The sequence below is a fragment of the Centroberyx gerrardi genome, chromosome 22 (genome assembly GCF_048128805.1).
Source record: "Centroberyx gerrardi isolate f3 chromosome 22, fCenGer3.hap1.cur.20231027, whole genome shotgun sequence".
In the NCBI taxonomy this organism is placed as follows: Eukaryota; Metazoa; Chordata; class Actinopteri; order Beryciformes; family Berycidae; genus Centroberyx; species Centroberyx gerrardi.
In genome coordinates, this window is record NC_136018.1 from 15,365,073 (window position 1) to 15,381,094 (window position 16,022).

General features: G+C 37.2%; 1 protein-coding gene across 1 annotated transcript; it reads right to left on the minus strand.

Moving 5' to 3' along the window:
* Nucleotides 1–458: 458 nt before the first annotated feature.
* On the minus strand, nt 459–7,385 carry bco1 (beta-carotene oxygenase 1). Its single transcript, XM_071906422.2, has 11 exons — nt 7,322–7,385; nt 7,023–7,151; nt 6,688–6,817; nt 6,133–6,280; nt 5,892–6,042; nt 4,655–4,875; nt 4,194–4,451; nt 3,990–4,095; nt 3,771–3,865; nt 1,434–1,545; nt 459–939 (listed from the first exon to the last, which is right to left on the minus strand). The coding sequence occupies exons 1-11, from the start codon at nt 7,383–7,385 to the stop codon at nt 785–787; spliced, it is 1,569 nt and encodes a 522-aa protein (XP_071762523.1). The 3' UTR covers nt 459–784.
* Nucleotides 7,386–16,022: the final 8,637 nt, after the last annotated feature.

Consider the following 16,022-nt stretch of genomic DNA (forward strand, 5'->3'; position numbering starts at 1 on the left):
ACTGCTCTATAATGAACTTCATTGTGAGAAAACATTGTAATAATTTTGTCTTCAGCAGCTTGCAAATAATTACAATCCATAAAGGAAGACTGCTTGTTTTATTCAATGCACTCTGAAAAATAATTTTAGATAAAAACCCCTATGGAGAAGTCAAGCCTTTCTCACTGAGCTTTGAACTCAAAGGCTTCAAGGCAACACGACAACTTTCACCCGCCAGTGAGGCTCAAAGTGTCCCTTCAGTGCACCACGTATGTTGATATGCTGAGTCTCCTCAGCTAGGAAGAGAGCTATTAAGCTGTAAAAAGAATTTCTCAGTGCTGTACTCCGAGATAACTGAGAGAACTCTTGCACTACAGACTGAAGAGTGAGAATAAATCTTTGAACATTTAATCTTTTACCTTTTAATGAAAAGGATGAGTACAAGTACAATAATAGCAGTAGCAGTACAATAGAGTAATGTAGACGAAATAAACAGTAATATATAAACGTGCTTAAGCTACACGTTAAGCCATACAAAATCAATAACCTTGCTTTTTTATTCATAAACACGCTATGAAAAGAATTCTTTAAAGGCAATCCCTTTAATTTCCCAGAGATGACGCACCATCTAATACTGTAGTAAATGGATCCGTGCACGACCCCATCACACTTTTGTCTAAAAGAATAAGACTATGCACCAATGTAATTTAGAATGTACAAATCAAATCCCATTCCGTACTATTTGGATATTTGGAAGTTACATATTTGAGAGTTCTGCAAAGGGATTTTTTTTCTTCATATCTGACTAATTTCCGTGTGGGATGAAGAATCCGTGCATATCCTTGTGGAGCTCAGTATTCACGTATGCTCGAGCTACTTCCTTGAACGTTTTGCCATCCAGCAGCAGGATGAAGCCAGACTTCCCGGGGTTGGAGTTGATCACTGATGTTAAAACCACACCTGCAAATGGGAGGGGAAAGGCTTTTGTGAGAATGCACAGCAGACATTGAAAATCTGTGGAAGTTTGATATCAGATGATGACAAGTTTTCTAAATTCTTTTCAATCCCAAATACAGTAAACATAGTCACAATTTCCAAAACATACATGTAGGAACACAAAAGGATCAGACTCACAACCCATGTTGGGCCTCGATGGAGACTGAGTGTACAAAATATTAGGAACACCTTCCTAATATTAATTTGGATCCCCTTTTGCCCAATTCATGTCTCAACTGATACAGGTCTAAAAAGTTCTTCATTAATGTGTCTCTACATCTCTCCATCATGGCTGAAGTGGATTTAATGACTGAAATCATTAAGGGATCTTGCTTTTACCTGGATTTGCATGGTCGTTCCACTTCAAAAGAGCTGGTTTTCCTCACTTTTATTTTGTACTCTCAGTGTATAGTTTAAGAAATGCTGTCAAATGCCACACAAAAGCCACATATTCTCACCATCATCCTCTGTCTCTCCATTGGGCCTGGGGATGAACACAGGCTCCGAAGGCCAGCAGTTGTCCTCGCTCCACTTGACCATCTGCTTGGTTTCTGTGTCAAACTTTGTGATCTAAACGAATAGATTAAGGAGAATTAGTCCCTGACTTGCTGTATATGTTACCACACCCAGAAGGGTTGTGAACAGCAATAATTTACACACATCACATAAATCCCTTTATGTATGTTATGCCTGCCTGTTTCACTTATATAAACTGTGATATAAAGTCTTCAACCTTTAGACACACTTACATGCACAACAAAATGCAATTTTAATGCGATTAAGGCAATAATGCAATTAAAGCAATAATGGGATAATGTAAGGCAGAGTCTACTGGGCCAGATGTCTTTCTTTCCGCCTCATCATGTTTCTGTTTCTCTTGTTTGTTTTCTTATCTCATCGGCATTGTTTTGTCCCGGCACTTGTTGCACGCTGCCTGGTTGGTTTTACAAAGTTTTTGGTCTGTTCCATAGAAGAAACTGCCAAATAATGTCTTTCCTCATTCTTTGCATAAGTGTTTATCTTTTATTTTAGCTTACAGAAATAGAACCTATCATAAAGGCTGCTATCTTGGCACCAAAGATTGTGTGGCCATGTAATGCCCTCAGTACTTTGTACCAACTTCTTTGGCTTTCTAAGAAGTCATAAACTTGGAATTGAGCTATAAAGTTGTAAAAAGACTTTCTCAGTACTGTCAGGACACTAAATCAAAGAAACTGGATGAACTCTTTCCTGGCATTAGCTGGATGGAATTGGGTCAGGCTAGGTCCGGCCAGGTGTTGGGTTGATGATCTACTTTATAGTTAATAATAAATACTATCAACACACCTCAGTACTACATAATAGCAAGAATATCAACACATCTCAGTACTACATAGGAGCAAGTTAAAAGTAGACTGACATTCATTAATACAAATGTTTTGAATATGGGTGTAGGACGACTTGATTTGAAAAAAATGATTCCAGGTCATAGTGACCTTCACAATTCATTTTATAGCCGTGATTGAATGAGTGAATGATTTGCAACAACAGTTGTTGTGAATTCTCAGCTAAATGGTTGGTAGAGTATTGTGAAGCTTTATCTGACACGATGAGAAATCTCACTGAATAAGGTTTTTCTCAGAATTCAAATTCAGTGACTGGCCCAACTATATTTTAGAGACTGGACAAGAGGTTTCATCCATTTTTGTGTTCCTCTTTGTTTCCTCAAAAGTTGCATTGAACTGCATTGAATAACAAAGCCAAAAAGGTAAATAGAACACATATATTTTGAGCTCATCTCAGAAAAAACAGGGAAAACTATTTCTAGAAATTAAACTGGTGCAATGTATGTTGGGATGTACGCAAATAAGCTATTCTCAGTTCTCACATCAAATGTATGTATGCAAATTCTAAAATTATACCTAGAAGTGAATACAACTTGATCTGTAAAATGAGTGTCAGTATATCTCATGTATCAAGATATTTTCTTAGTCTATGCAACAACTAGTCTCATTTGTCCTGTGGGGTTATTCTTTTCAGTAAATACTGTGTTTTTTTCCCCATAACTAATTAAAACTAATGATATAGTCATTTAAACAATGAATGAACTCAATTATACACTTCCATTCAAAGTACCCACTGTGCCATGATAGAGTGAAATTTCGCCTTGAAATGTCTATACACCTTTAAATTTTCCAAATATTTGTACAATTCAAAGGAAACTCGGGGCTGTAGTTCCCCACTATAGTTCATCCCCTGCGTCTACTGGTAAAGAATAAAAATATCTAATTGTCTGAGCCACGCCAAGATGTTTCCTCTTGTGCCTTCCTCTCTGCCACAGTTTAACCTTTCAACTCTGTCTATGCAGTCAGCAGCATGAGAGGCTCCCAGCCATTTGCCTATTTGCTATCTGTGAGAGGAAAGTAATTCAGCTCTTTGAAGCCTTCCTAACTTTCCATAGTGTGTGGCAGCTTGATGTACAAGTGCACCCCATGGACGGCATATTATAGCCAGAGTTATTATGTGGCTTTGTCTCTGTTACAACAATTGGTAATTCTCGCTTCAGCAAACTGCTTCCCGTCTTCTGTTACGTCAATTGGTGATTCTCAATTCTGCAAATTGCTTCCTACCTCTGGAAAAAAACACAATGCTGGCAGGAACAATCTGTTTCCCATTTGATCTATATTTGAAAGCTATATACTTCAAGAGTCTCCTTTGGCACATAACACTTATGAGACTGCAAGGAATCACACAGACGGATGTTCCCACCAATACTATACAGCAACAGTTGTATAATAAACAATACTGAATTTCACCTGGGTTGCCACCGCAGATGTCTCCACACAGTTCCCGTAGACAAACCGGTGTCTCTTGCTATTGATGTCATAGTTGATCCTGGGTAATGCAAAACCTGTTGGAAATAATATGACATATGGACAAATCATAAACTCATCAAGACACAAGGTGAGGAATATGACTTGAACAGTGACAACTTGGATCATTGTAAATGTCTGTTTGACTGGTTTGGGTTTTACCTTCACAAAGTACCTCTGCCTGGCACATGAGCTTGCCGTCTTTCTCCTTCACTGCGCTAGCTGTGGTGCATTTGATTTTCACCAGGTCCTCTCCCACCTCAGCACCCTACAGACCAGGTCAAACAGGGAAACAGGATTGTTAGAGGAACTGCTTCTCTCTTGTTCAGGGTGACTTTACAGTAATTTGTACTTCTCGAGTCCCACCTTGTCAGACTGCAAGGGAAGAGCAAATCTCCTGTAGGTGGGTTTACTGTAGCTCTCATTGTGGACTTCGGCATTTTCTTTCAGATTGTTCAGGTAGAACATCTCATAAAGGCTGTTGTCGTCGTAGGCGATAACATCGAAGACCACGTGACCGTCGATCTCGAAGGCGTTCACGTGGTGGTAGACGATCATCGCTCCTGTGTAGTACTTTGTCTCAACCTGTTTGCCAGTCTTCCTGTCGATCAGGTGAATCAGAGTCTGTTCAAGGAATAAACATATAGAAAAACAATATATTAATGCATCAAGATATGAGTGTCAATCCCTTGGCATCCCACCATGCTCCATAACACTGGTACACTGGATTCTTGCACTACAGACCCTCTCCCCAATGAGTTGAGCAGTAAAAGTTAGAGTAAATTAAACAAAGAAAGCATGAATTCAAGAATCAGTGACCCCCTTACATTGTCTTCGGGGTGGTATTTCAGGCAGCTGGCCCAGTTGACTCCCCTCATGTAGGCGGTGGCCATCTTGAGGATGTCCAATTTGAAAGGCTGCTCGATGAAGATGAAGTAGTTGTCCGTCATGCCGAAGCTATGGTAGTAGCTGGGGGTGAGGAGGGAGCGGCAGGGCACCGTGCAGATCACTTCCACGTTCTTCAGCGCAGGGCCCTTCTTGGCTTTGTCTGGTGACGGGAGAGAAAGAAAGAAAGATAGAAAGAAAGAAAGAAACAAAGAATTCAGAAAACACTGAATCAAAATCGGTTTCCATTCAACCCATCATCATTTGTTGGTGTGTAAATGATAAAGCAAATCTCTTAGTTAATAATGAGGAATACAATATTTAGTGAAGGCATATTGCATGGGCTATCCTGCTATACACTGGTATTACTGCATATGTGTTTGAATGGTACATGTGACAATAACATCAGCTGTTTGCATAATCACTGTACAGAAAAACATTGCAAAGTCCTACAGTAAAAGACAATCTGGAATGTGTGTGTGTGTGTGTGTGTGTGTGTGTGTGTGTTGGGGGGCAGCTGAGATCCATGATGAAATGATACTATTATATATCATATATATTATACTAAATGCAGTTTGACTCATGAGGTCTTGACTCTGAAAGTCATACCTAGATACCGAGATACTCTGTATCTTCTTTAAGACACAACTGAAAACTCATTGTTATAAACAAGCAACTACATGAGAACTTATTATTTTGTTATGCTGTTGTAGTATTGTTGATTTCTTTGATTCAGTGATAGATAGTTTCTGAATTTTGCTGAGTGGACGAGCCAGCAGTAACAGATATCCTTTTAGGTTCCATTTGATGATGCAGCTACTGAGTGAAATTACTTTTTCTAGAGTTATTATTTGTATGTAAATTTGTATTACTTTGTAGCAAATAACTACAAAATGTTGAAATTTGCACCTAGCAAAAAACATGGGCGCCCAAGATGTGTCACTCTCTGAGTAAATAAAGAGTGACATTGATTCATGTGTACTGCATTGCACTCAAGTCCAAGGAAGGAACCAACACCGGCAGACACAGTTCACTCTGTCCAGTGGTTTCTCCTGTTCTAATCAACATTTGCATAAGCTTGTTGTATTCTAACTTTGACATGAAGTAGTCCATCTGATAGGGAGAGCACACCCTGAAGTGTCAGGACAAAGTAGAGAGCAGGCAGCGTCGTTCACATACCTGTCTCAGAAACAGCAGGCACTTTGAACAGTGTGTATTTAGTCTTGCCCTTTTCTGCTATAGAAGTCCCAATGTTGAAGGCGTTGCCCTCCTTGTCATAGTGCGGATGGGACGTCACCATGTTCACAGCAATGTACTTAAGGTAATCCACCTAGGTAAAACAGATCATAAACTTATGAGTGCTAAACAAATATAAAATTAATTTGGATGTGTGGTGATGACAGAGATCAGAAGATATTACCTTCTCCTGAGTTTCCAGAGTCACAGGATCAATCTTGCGGATGTAGTTTGTTTCAGAAGTGGCATAATAGTCGTTCCCATATTTGATGAAGTTGCTTGCGCCGTTGTCAGTGAAGTCAGGCACTGTGTGGTTAAGAAAGGTAATTGCCCTGAAAATTGAGGAGAAATTTTGTTAAATGATGTAGATCGGAAATATTATCCAACACAAAAGACTGTTTATCCTCATACTGTAGGTCCTATAGATATTTCTGGGTTACTTGCATTTCAATGATAAATCCCTATAAACAAAACAGCAACATGTGATACGTGTTTTGGAGATCACAGGAGGTTTTGAAATTAAAGTTTGCACCCTTACAAAAAACAACAATGGTAATCATATAATAAATTGTGGATGAATACAATACAAATATCACAGCAAAACTATAAGTGTGTATAGGAACATGATAGAAATGTTATAGTGCTACGATTGGTGCTAAAAAACAACATGAAGTATGATGAGGTTTTGTTAATTCTGGGTAAATCAGTCAATTCTGGGTAAAGTTAAGAATAAACTTACTTGACAATGAAGTTCTTGCTTGGGTCTGGATAGGCCATTGTCCCCATTTCAGACACAACTATTCTTTTAGCAGCCATGTTAGCTTGATAGGTGTCACCTCTCAGGTATCTGCTCCTGTAGGTCACTTCACCTGCAACAGAATGAGCTCATTAATCTACAATAACACTTTACATGTCGGACATTTAGACTGTCGAGTTCAACAGCAGAATAATCTTAACTTCCTAGATCAGCAAAATTACAAGCAACTCAGAATAAGGAGTAGAGTGTCTTATAGCTGCTAAAACCACAGAACAATCAAAAGTGCTAATCTGAGATTTAGGACCATGCACACTAACCATTTTTGAAGGTGAAACTGTGCATGATGGCCATCCCATCAAACCAGTGGTTGTAGGTGGTTTCCCCCACAGTGAATATGCCGGGGCCATTGCGCAGCAGCGTGCCTTGTAGCCAGCTGGGAAGGTTCCCTACAGCACACAAACAAAAACAGCATTAAAAAAAAAGAACAAAAGAACAAAAGAAAATACCCATCTTTTTCTCCTCACTGCTGAAGAAGTGTTTCCCTCTTAGAGATAGGCAGTTGCAGAAGTCACAAAATTTTTCTGACCCTATAATAAAGATAGACTACTGGACTTACCTTGGACTTCTGCCTTGTAAGGCTCGGGCCTCTCGTCAATGTTCTTGGAGAAGACAGGGGCCATGTCTGCAGCTGTGGAGAACCCCCGGAGCTGTCTGCATATATACTGCGGGCAAACCACTCCCCTTTATGTAATTGTCTTTCAGACAAGGGGGGTTGGTCAATACGCATTATCTTATCTCTCTGGCCCGCGATTGCCATACAGTATACTGAGTATTTTCTGGATCAATCCAGTACTCAACAAGTGAAAAACAAACAAACAATATATATATATATATATATATATATATATATATATATATATATATATGTATATATATATATATATTTCCAACTGAACCCCTACGAAAAGTCACTATCACTGCATATAAGTGCATATAAGGTCACTACAGAGACCTTGTATGCACTCAATTTCCTATTCCTTTAAGGCCTTACATCACTCACTGGTGCGTTTATAGCGACCTTATCTACTTTATGTTTTTTTTTTATTTTTTTTTTATGTCGTTGTTATTACTTTTCTGTGGAATAATATTTCTTGGAAGGGCCAGCTATTCCACTGTTCGCACCTACTCTCTCAGAAAAGCATTTCTTTAGAAAATCCTTCAATGTGTAATGGATGTCTTCACCTTGACATACTAATTGCCCTATTACCTTTCCACATGGCCAGCTGTGCGATGCTATACTCAATCATAAATAACTGAGATCTTCTCAGAATGGGGTTCCTTCAGACAAAATTAAAATCAATTTGGGGATCTTTGACATGAAAAGATTTGTGAGTGTTAGTCTGACACTGCTCAGCTGAACTGAGGCACTTCACCCTGCAAGATTTCATTTCAATAAAATAAGAAACATCCTCTCTCCTTTAGTCTCTTGGAGTGTTTTACACATGGCACAGCCTACAGCAAGCATGTCTCAATTTGCCTCATTTCAGTCCAGATCGAATAGGCTTGGGGAAAATCACTAAAGTTACCCCCAGATAGAGATTGTATAAGCAGCTCATATTCATCCAAGGAAAGAAAATGCATATTTTTGAGCGATCGCTTGGTAGTGAGCGGAAAGAACAGAAAGTGTGACTAAGGTCCTATTGTGGCGGACTCTACGGACATTATTCACCATAATCTGTGGTTTGGGTATGTTTAACACACGCAGTTATATTGTGTGCTTCTCAGGGTTAAGGAGACACGGTCCCTTTAAGAAAGTCTGGTTTTCTGAGTCTGACGTCAGCTCGACTTAATGTTGTGTTTTTGAGTGCGAGGTAAATTGTCTTGCTCTGTGGGTTAAAAATAAATGACACACGAGTTGGTGTAGTCAAAGAGAGAAGTTGTTCTACACTATAGTATTGTTAGTACTCACTTTCCATGGCTTTATTCTCAAATATAGTGTTTGTTTTTCAAGCAAATATGTAAGTAGAGTACTATCTCTTAAATGAATCGGAGGATTAAACTCCTACTATAGTTGTAATGCTGGATTCTGACCGGCAGACTTGTTTGTTTCATTGTTATCAGCATATTTATTTGTTAAGGGAGTGCCAACAAGACTATGTTCTCTGATAGGTGATAATCTGAAATTGTCTGGACACCAGACAACAGTTGGACCGTTCTGCAAATCGGAGACCTATTGGAAATTCGTGATAGGGTCAACTTAATCTGTAATTGACGCAGGCGTACTTTTGTGACGATAGTTCCCTTCTCCTCCTCCTCTCATTCACTTTGCTCCCTTCCTTTCCTCGCCTCAGAGTTACCTCCCGGTGGGAGACGAGCGGTAGTGAAGGAAGAGAGGAAACCAGCTGTCCTAAAGACAAACGGCACGCAGCCACTGAATCCCTACTAGCTCCAGGGTTTGGCCCTGACCTCTGACCTCAAGCAGAGCAAGAGAAATGAGAATTTACCTCTGTTTCTCTTTGTCTTATCTGCTTTCTGCATATATCTTTTGCATACATCTCATGTTATTGTCCATTACATTGTTTTGTCCCGGCTCTCACTCAGCCGTAGCAAAAGGTAGCAGCAAAAAGGACCAGAGACTCATTTATTTAATCAGCAATGTGCTTCATTTGCACATGAAATAAGTCACTGGAATTATGTGGTTTCTAATTGCACTTTTGCACTTTACTATCAGCATTTTATTTGCATTGTATTCAGTTAGTTGGATTCTCTCTGTGGTTTTATCATTTGAATGTCAGGTATTTATCTTTTTTATATCGTTGCTGTTTTGTCTTGTATATTGGGCTTCATGGTCTGTGTCAGTGTGTTTTTAAAACCTGTGTATTGGGTAGAAATTGAATTGAATGCAGTTGCATTATGTATTGCATAATTTTGTTTTGTGATTGATTGTTGATTAGCTAGGTCTAGGTAGGCTCGTTCCCCAAACAGTCCTTAGAGACATGCTTTTGTAATTAAGAGCTTATTACAGTACAGTATTATAGCACCAATAGTAGCTGAGTTGATCAGCGGCTGGTCACAGACTGTTTACCAGTTTGTAGCCTGGTTAAGAAGGACATGACACTATGGACAACAAAACGGAATTTATCACTTTTCAACATAATGGCAAACAGTGGGGTGTAAGTGAGCCTTTAATGGCGCCATAGTTGCTCTTCATGTTAATATTCATTCAGATCTTCTCATTGAAGCAGAAAGCATTTTGACACCCTAACACAGTGATTCTCAACCTTTTTCATATCAAGGACCCCAAATTCAGTCCACATTAGAGCCACAGACCCCCATTTGATGAGATTTTGTCTCTCTGACCCAAATCTGAGAATATTTTTATTGTCAGATATGATTTTGTCCAGAACTCCATGACTGTCTGTATTGTAGGTAGAGCGATAACAGATAAACTATGATCAGAACAGTCATTCTTCTACATTCTCTTATTGTGTTAACTTCTTGTAAATGAAATAATGCTGAAGTTTAACAATTCATCAGTTTGCTGGGGACCCCCTGGAACCCCCTTAAGGACCCCTGGTGGTCCCCGGACCCCACGTTGAGAACCACTGCCCTACCACATCATCCTAACATATGCTAATGTTGGGCAGGATGTGGGCATTTACACTTACATTGACTTACAGGCCCAGGCTAGACTTAATGTTATACTTTAAGTGTTATACTGTGTTACATGTTTGTTATATGTTTCTTTGTTTGTTAATATTATACTTCATTAATTAATAATGGGTTGTACCAATACGTTATTTTCAATATGTTCAGTTGATGTGATTAGGCTACTTGTCTACCTCTATTTGTCATTTCATATCTATATCCTATTCTTTCCTGCATGACGACCCAGTTTCCTTGTGGAGATCAAACCTAATACAAATAAAAAAACTAATATTAAAATCAGTAATTGCAGCATACCATCACCTATTGGCATGCTCCATGACTGGCAAACAGTGGATATAAGGGCTGACACTATGTGACAGGTAAACATGGGTTTAGCTATATTTAAGCATATAAAAGGTTTGGTAACATGTAACACTGGTAAACACTAGAATGAAATAGATTGAGCTAAGATAAATTACAAAAATGTGTCAAACATCGAAAATACTGTCTTGTGGAAATGTGTGGATCAAGTCCAATGCATTTTAACAGCGTGTGTCACAGTTAGTCACAGATAAACAGGTGTGTGTCCTTCAACCGGTTCAGTCCCTCAAGGTAGGACACATCTGCCCTGATAACGATCCTGCACTTTGACCAGCCTGTGGAGACAGGCAAGCAACGTGATGAATCTCTCCTTCAGGGGATAAGAACATTATCCCAAAAAAGCATTTGAATGTGGATTTTATATATTTTTCTGTGATTACTAACTAATCTGACAGTGAATCTCAATTCTTCTGATGCAGTAAAGCTCTCCCATCAGGTACTCCAAGCAAGTAAAAAAAAAAGGAAAAAAAAAAAGGCTCAGTTTGAATGCAGGACGAGGTTCTCTGGTGGCTCATATAAGACACTGTCTGTTATGGACATGAAGCATCACATGGAGTTTCATACACTGGCCATAATTTGGCCATAACATGTTGTTCTTCTTCTTGTTGTGAATAAAATTGATTAATTATGACAAAAACTACATAAATGTTATTCAGTGCTGTAATAGATGTACTCAAAATATATTGAGCTGAAATGAAACACTGTCATTAAATTATCAAGTTAATTACATCCAATTATGGTGCTTGAGAATAACTTGATGTCTCTTTTGTAGCAAGCTTGCATGTGAAATAATAGATTAGATTAGATTTAGATTTATTTCGAACATGTTAAAAAGACAAAAAAATAATAAATATATATATATATATATATATATATATATATATATATATATATATATATATATACACATACGTAAGAAAACAAAACAAGAATAACCAATAAAATTAACAGTAAACGTATACAACAAATTCTCAATAAACAACATAAATAAATAAATATTACATGTCCGAAATGGAGTAGGAAGAAGTAAAAATACTTATTTGGTCCTACCCCTTTGCTAAGCTTAATCAATGAACTTACTGTTTATAGTCCAACTATCCACCCCAGTGTCCATCATACACAACTTAAATAGTTACTTCTATGTTCATCGTCTTTATACATAATCAACTTGTAGGTGCCCATCCGGCATGTCCCAACACTCACAGAGAGAAAACAAAAAAAGAAAAAAAAAACCCAAAACAAAACAAAAAACAAAACAAAAACAATAACAACATCATCATCAGCGAGCGTCACATTCTTGAGACAAACAAGGGCCCTTCCTCATCCCTGTACCTCGCGAAAATCATTTTTTTGTACATCTTCTTAAACTGTTTGATATTCTTACTCTGCTTGAGTTCTACATCAAGACCATTCCACAAAGTCACCCCACAAATTGTAATACACATACTCTTAAGATTGGTACGAACACAACGTTTTTTCAGATTCAGTTTTCCTCTTAAGTTATACCCCCCCTCTCTGTCTAAGAACATTTTTTGTATGTTGCCAGGAAGTAAATTATTTCTTGCTTTGTACATTATTTGTGCAGTCTTAAATTCCACCAGATCCATGAATTTCACAGCATGTGTCTTTAAAAACAGCATGTTAGTGTGTTCACGATATCCTACATTGTTTACTATCCTTATGGCTCTTTTTTGTAGTATACATAATGAGTGTAAGGTGCTTTTGTAGGTGTTACCCCACACCTCCACACAGTAATTCAGATACGGTAATACAAGTGAACAATACAGAGTGTGCAATGCTTTATGATCCAAAATATGCCTTGTTTTTCCCAAAACTGCAACATTCCTTGCCAACTTTGCTCGCACATATTTTATATGAGGTTTCCAGCAGATTTTGTGGTCTAATATCACACCCAGAAATTTATTTTCATATACTCTTTCTATATTAACATTATCTATCAGCACTTGTACGTGTGTTTATTTTACGATTTCCAAATAGCATAAGTTTGGTTTTGTTCAAATTTAATGATAACTTGTTTATGTCAAACCACCGTTTTAATTTACTCATTTCTGCCGTAACCACCTCCAAAAGCTGCTGCAAATTCTCCCCAGAACAAAAAATATTGGTATCGTCCGCAAATAAAACACATTTCAGTATCTTTGATACCCTGCATATGTCATTTATGTACAAAATAAACAATTTCGGGCCTAATACTGACCCCTGTGGGACTCCACAAGTAATATCCATACATGTTGATTTGTAGTCATCTATCTGTACAAATTGTTGCCTATTTCCTATATAGCTTTTCAACCAATTCAGCACAACCCCTCTGATACCATACCTTTCCATTTTATTGAGTAATATATCATGATCAATGGTATCAAATGCTTTTTTTAAATCTATAAATACTCCCACTACATACTTCTTTTTTTCTATACAACTAGTTATTTCTTCTATTAGCTCAATTAATGCCATAGATGTTGATCTGTTTGTTCTGAATCCATATTGACTGTCATTCAACAATTTATGCTTCTCAATAAAACTGTCTAACCTTTCAATGAATAGTTTTTCCAATACCTTAGAGAACTGGGAAAGTAAGGAAACAGGGCTATAATCAGTAAAGTGATGTCTATCCCCAGCTTTATATAATGGGATAACTTTAGCAATTTTAATTTTACCTGGAAATGTGCCCGTTTTGAAGGACAAGTTACAAATGTAAGTTAGTGGTTTTACAATGCCGTCAATGACTTTCTTGACTAGTGTCATATTAATTTCATTCCAGTCAGTAGACGTTTTATTCTTACACTTACTAACAATATCGATAATTTCCTGTTCTTCTACTGCTCTTAGAAAAATTGAGCTTGGATTTCTATCCCCATAAACATCAACAGCCCCCCCCTCTTCTGGCTGTGGGCCATTGATTTCTTCTGCCAATTTTGGTCCCACATTTACAAAAAAATTGTTAAACCCATTAACCACATCATTCTTATTATTTATAGTCTTATCATTATCAATAAAATACTGAGGGTAACTTATGTTTGTTGATCCATTTCTAATAATGCTATTTAATGCACTCCATATGCCCTTGATGTTGTTTTTATTATTCTCTAATATTTTATTATAATATTCCTTCTTACATATCCTCATAATATTAGTTAACTTATTTTTATATTTTTTATATTTATTTTCTGCATCTATAGTTCTATATTTTATGAATTCTCTATATAGGGTATTTTTTTTTTGCAGGCATTTTGTAGTCCCTTTGTGATCCACGGCCTATCTGGATAATTTTGCTTTCTGTTGTACTGTTTTATTGGACAGTTTTTGTCATATAATGATTTGAATATTTTTAGAAATGTTTCATAGGCTTTGTCAGTATCATCTTCTTCATATACTCTTTTCCAGTTTTGTGTTAGTAATTAATCTCTAAATGCACTCATAGATTCCTCCGTTCTCACTCGCCTGTATTTAAATTTATTGACATCCTTATCCTTCCCATCGTCACAGTCATAGATCACAAAAACTGGCAAATGGTCACTGATGTCATTCATTAGAAGCCCGCTCACTGTATTGTCTTCCATAATATTTGTAAATATATTATCTATTAGAGTGGCACAGTGTGATGTTATTCTGCTTGGTCTAGTGATCGTTGGATATAAACTCATACTATACATTGCATCAATAAACTCATCAGTCATTTTGTGCTTATTAGGATTTAACAGGTCTATATTGAAATCTCCACAAATGAACATAACTTTCTGATTTGTCTTAGCAAACATTCCCTCCATACTATCCTTAAATATTTCAATGTTAGATCCGGGTGTTCTATATACACAACTAACAATTACATTTTTCTTTTTTTCCATACAGATTTCAATGGTGACACATTCCAGCACATCATCAATAGTAGTTGTCATACTTTCCATTACCTTATAATTAAAGCTTTTATCCACATAGAGAGCCACACCCCCTCCTTTTTTATTCTCCCTATTCATGTAAGTCAATTCATATCCATTCAACTCAAAATCCACACCCTTCTCAGAGTTGAGCCAGGTCTCAGATATAGCTATGACATTGAATGGTTTCTTGAATTGACTTAAATATTCTTTGATGTTTTGAAAATTTGCATATAAACTTCTGCTGTTAAAGTGAATAATTGACATTCCATGATCTGAATTAACCTTCATGTTAAACTGATCCTCTGTGTAGTAACAGCAATTATTGTTTAGATTGTTGAAGAAATTATTCTCAGGGTCAATATTTTGTTCAAATTCATATATATTATGTTCAGTGTATTTGAATGTTTTGAGATTCCAACCATCTCCATTTACATATAAGCCTTCCATCCCTCTGCAGCTGACTTGCGAATTTACACACTTGATCTTGATAATACATATCAATAATACATATCAAGTCCAACGTGTGATGCCCCAAATTTAGCTATAGTGCTGGGATTACAGAACCTAACAACTTTGGTATATTAACCAGAAAAGGTTATGGTTAAAAAGTAGAATTTAAGAGAAAAAGTTTTAAACACTGTAATGGTGACATAGCAGAAACATCTTGAAAAGTATAAGAAGTAGTAGTAGTAGTAATAATGTTTCAAGCAGAATACATTTAAAACTGTAGTAGTATAGTAGTAGTGGCAGTAGTGGTAGTAGTAGCAGCAGCAGCAGCAGCAGTAGCAGTAGTGTTTTATTGGAATACATTTGAAAGGTTGAATGGCGTTGCTAGCTTCAAAAGTACAAACATTTATGTCCCAAAAAGTGCACAGAAGTGCAATAATAAGTAGAAGGAATTTTAAGAGTGTTCTTAAATATATTAATTGCAAATGCACTTCAACTTGTACTAATTAGTGTGCTAAAATTCATTGTACTTAAACAGACTTTCTTGAGTCAAGTCCATTTGTGACTGAATGCAACAATACTGTCTGCTCCTTTTTCCTTCAAGGGCCACAGCTGGTAGTCCAGCTTGCTGCGCATTGTCATGCAGGGTCTTTTATAAATCCATCCCTCATCTTTGCCCCCTCAGTTTTATCTACACCAGTGTATCTGTAAATATTAGTCAAGACCCAAATTTTGATTGCCTTAAATCTTTTTCACTTTCATTTGGAACCAACAGGATCAAGATAAAAACAAAAGGCTGCTCACTTCTAACAATGTTTTCTCTGATCAAATGTGCAGCTGTTGTGTTTCTTCTCTTACACGAACAGCAATAAAATGATGAGTTGAACCACGAGATACAGTTTAGGGTCTTTACTGTTCAAGTGCAAATCCAATCACAACAGG